This window comes from Chlorocebus sabaeus, chromosome 8 (assembly GCF_047675955.1).
Source record: "Chlorocebus sabaeus isolate Y175 chromosome 8, mChlSab1.0.hap1, whole genome shotgun sequence".
Lineage (NCBI taxonomy): Eukaryota > Metazoa > Chordata > Mammalia > Primates > Cercopithecidae > Chlorocebus > Chlorocebus sabaeus.
Genome location: NC_132911.1, coordinates 149,164,790 through 149,166,971, shown reverse-complemented (window position 1 = coordinate 149,166,971; position 2,182 = coordinate 149,164,790). Strand labels below are relative to the sequence as shown.

The 2,182-nt window shown below is 50.3% G+C and overlaps 1 protein-coding gene across 1 annotated transcript; it reads left to right on the top strand.

Moving 5' to 3' along the window:
• The first annotated feature begins 210 nt into the window (after positions 1–210).
• LOC140712342 (protein FRG2-like-2) lies at positions 211–1,865 on the top strand. Its single transcript, XM_073018664.1, is given in 5 exon segments — positions 211–385; positions 644–724; positions 954–1,031; positions 1,356–1,800; positions 1,802–1,865. Coding segments are annotated over 5 exon segments (843 nt in total).
• The last annotated feature ends 317 nt before the right edge of the window (positions 1,866–2,182 follow it).

Here is a 2,182-nt window from a genome sequence, read left to right as displayed (position 1 = left end):
GTCTCTCCTTAACTGTGTCTAGGCCCCCAGTAGAATTACAGCAAGAAACTTCCTGTTGAGGCTCTAAGAAGCAGCAGGAAGGAGAAACCTGTTCAGCCAATAAGAGTCAGCCACGCCCAGCCGAGGGACGTATAAAGGCAGGTCCAGCGGAATAACCCGCAGTCCGCCTTTGGAGGTGAAAGAGCGGCCTCGTTTCACTTGAGCGTCAACATGGGAAAGGGAAATGAAGACCCCGGTCTCCACTGCTCCTCCATCCAGCACCCCACTGACCAGCCCCCTTCCCCACAGATCTTTACAGAAAGGGGCCCAGATGAGAAGAAACCATTCAAAGGAAAAGGCAAGACGGCCTCCTCCCATTCCAGTGAGAAGCACATACAAAGGCAAGGTAAGGCCTTGGGCTGCTCCCATGGAGGCTGGAAGGAGAGTTGGAATCAGGGATACTGAGCCATGTGTCTTTAGTAGGGTTTTATTTTGAGATTTGGGGATGGGAAATGGCTTGGTGCCCTCAGGGGACTTTGAGAAATGTGTTCACTCGTGATGCTGGCAGAACTTCACATGAAGGACTGATCTGCAAAAACTCATCAGAGATAGACTATGGGACTCTGCCTAGGGAGAGGTGAGTCATCTAAACTTCCTTTTGCAGCAGGATCGGAGCCCAACCCAAACAAGGAGGAGAATTCTGAGGAAACCAAGCTCAAGGCCGGGAACAGCACTGCTGGATCCTGTAAGATTTGACTCTTTCCAGGCAAGAAGGGACCAGCCAGCAACTCTGGCTCCCCTGGTCAGAAAACCGGGAGCTCCTTGGCAGCCAGGGCGGTGCAGATCCTGGACACTGGAGAACAGAAGAGAGCTGGGGTTTGGTGGGAACCTGAGCTCCTGTGTGTCCAGGATGGACTAGGAATTTCAGGGTGTTCAGTTGGAGGCACTTTCTCAAACTCTCATTGTATTCACAGAACCAGAGTCCAGCTCATACCGGGAAAACTGCAGGAAAAGAAAAATCAGTTCCAAGGACAGCTGCCAAGACAGAGCAGGTAGAATCTTGGTGTTTTTTGTTGGTGGTGGTAGTGGTGGGTTTTTTTGTTTTTGGTTTGCCTCAAAAGGTAAATAATCAGGAAACTTTTATACGAGGCTTGAGCAGAAAGGGAGTTACTTGCCGACAAGTAAATTTTTGAGATCTTAGCACTCTGAGAATATTTGGGGACTCACAAGGGGTTCAACCTCACTTCATTCCAGTGCTGAGATGGTCAGGAAGGAGTGGGAGAGACAAGTGGGGTTCACCTGGGTGCACAGGGGGTTCTGGAAATGAGGGTCTGTGGGGACTGTTCTGGCGAGTCTCTCACATGCTTTCTTTGCAGGGAACTGTCCAGAAGAAGAGTGCAGCTTGACGCTGAAAAAAAAATCAAGATCCTCCACTGCTGTGCACAACAGTGAAATCCAGGAGACCTGTGATGGCCACCATGGGGGACATTCCAGGGCCCGCACTGGGCGCAGCCAGCGGCACACGTCTCGGGTCCTAGGAGTCCAAACACCGTCACTTCGAAAAAGCTTGGTGACCTCTGTGCGAGCTATGTCGGAGGCTATTTATCAAGACCTAGCCCAGGTGTGGGCACAGCAGATCCGTTCTCCACTGACCTGGGAGCAGCTCACACTGCTCACTCAGCTCCGGGGGCCTCTGTGTGCCCAGGTGCAGACCTTGTATTCCATGTCCACCCAGGCAGCTTATGTCTTCCCTGCTGAGGGCTGGCTTGTCCCAGCCACACTGCCTGGTTCTGGGGATTCAGCCCTGGATAGAGAAGCCCATCCCTGGGCGGGAGATAACTGAGCCTGTCAGTGGATCAGATGAGGCTGAGCTGGGAGCACCTTGACCCTATTCAGCAGAGGATGCATCTCTGGGAATGAGAACAAGGACCTGTTACTTCTCAGATTCTTCCAGATGACCAGCAGTGACAATTTTGGATGCACTGTGTTAATAAATGACAGAACTTGAAGAAGTCATAGGAAAGAAACTTGAGTGGCATACTCAGAATTGTGAGCCCTGCATTTTGCAGAGCACTAAGGCTATAGACAAATTTTATATTCCATGTTAGACATTTGATGCCTTTCGGATGTCTGGTGACAATCGTGCATTTCTGTATAATCAGAAAAATATTAGAATGTAATCGTGAATTTGCATATTTTAGAT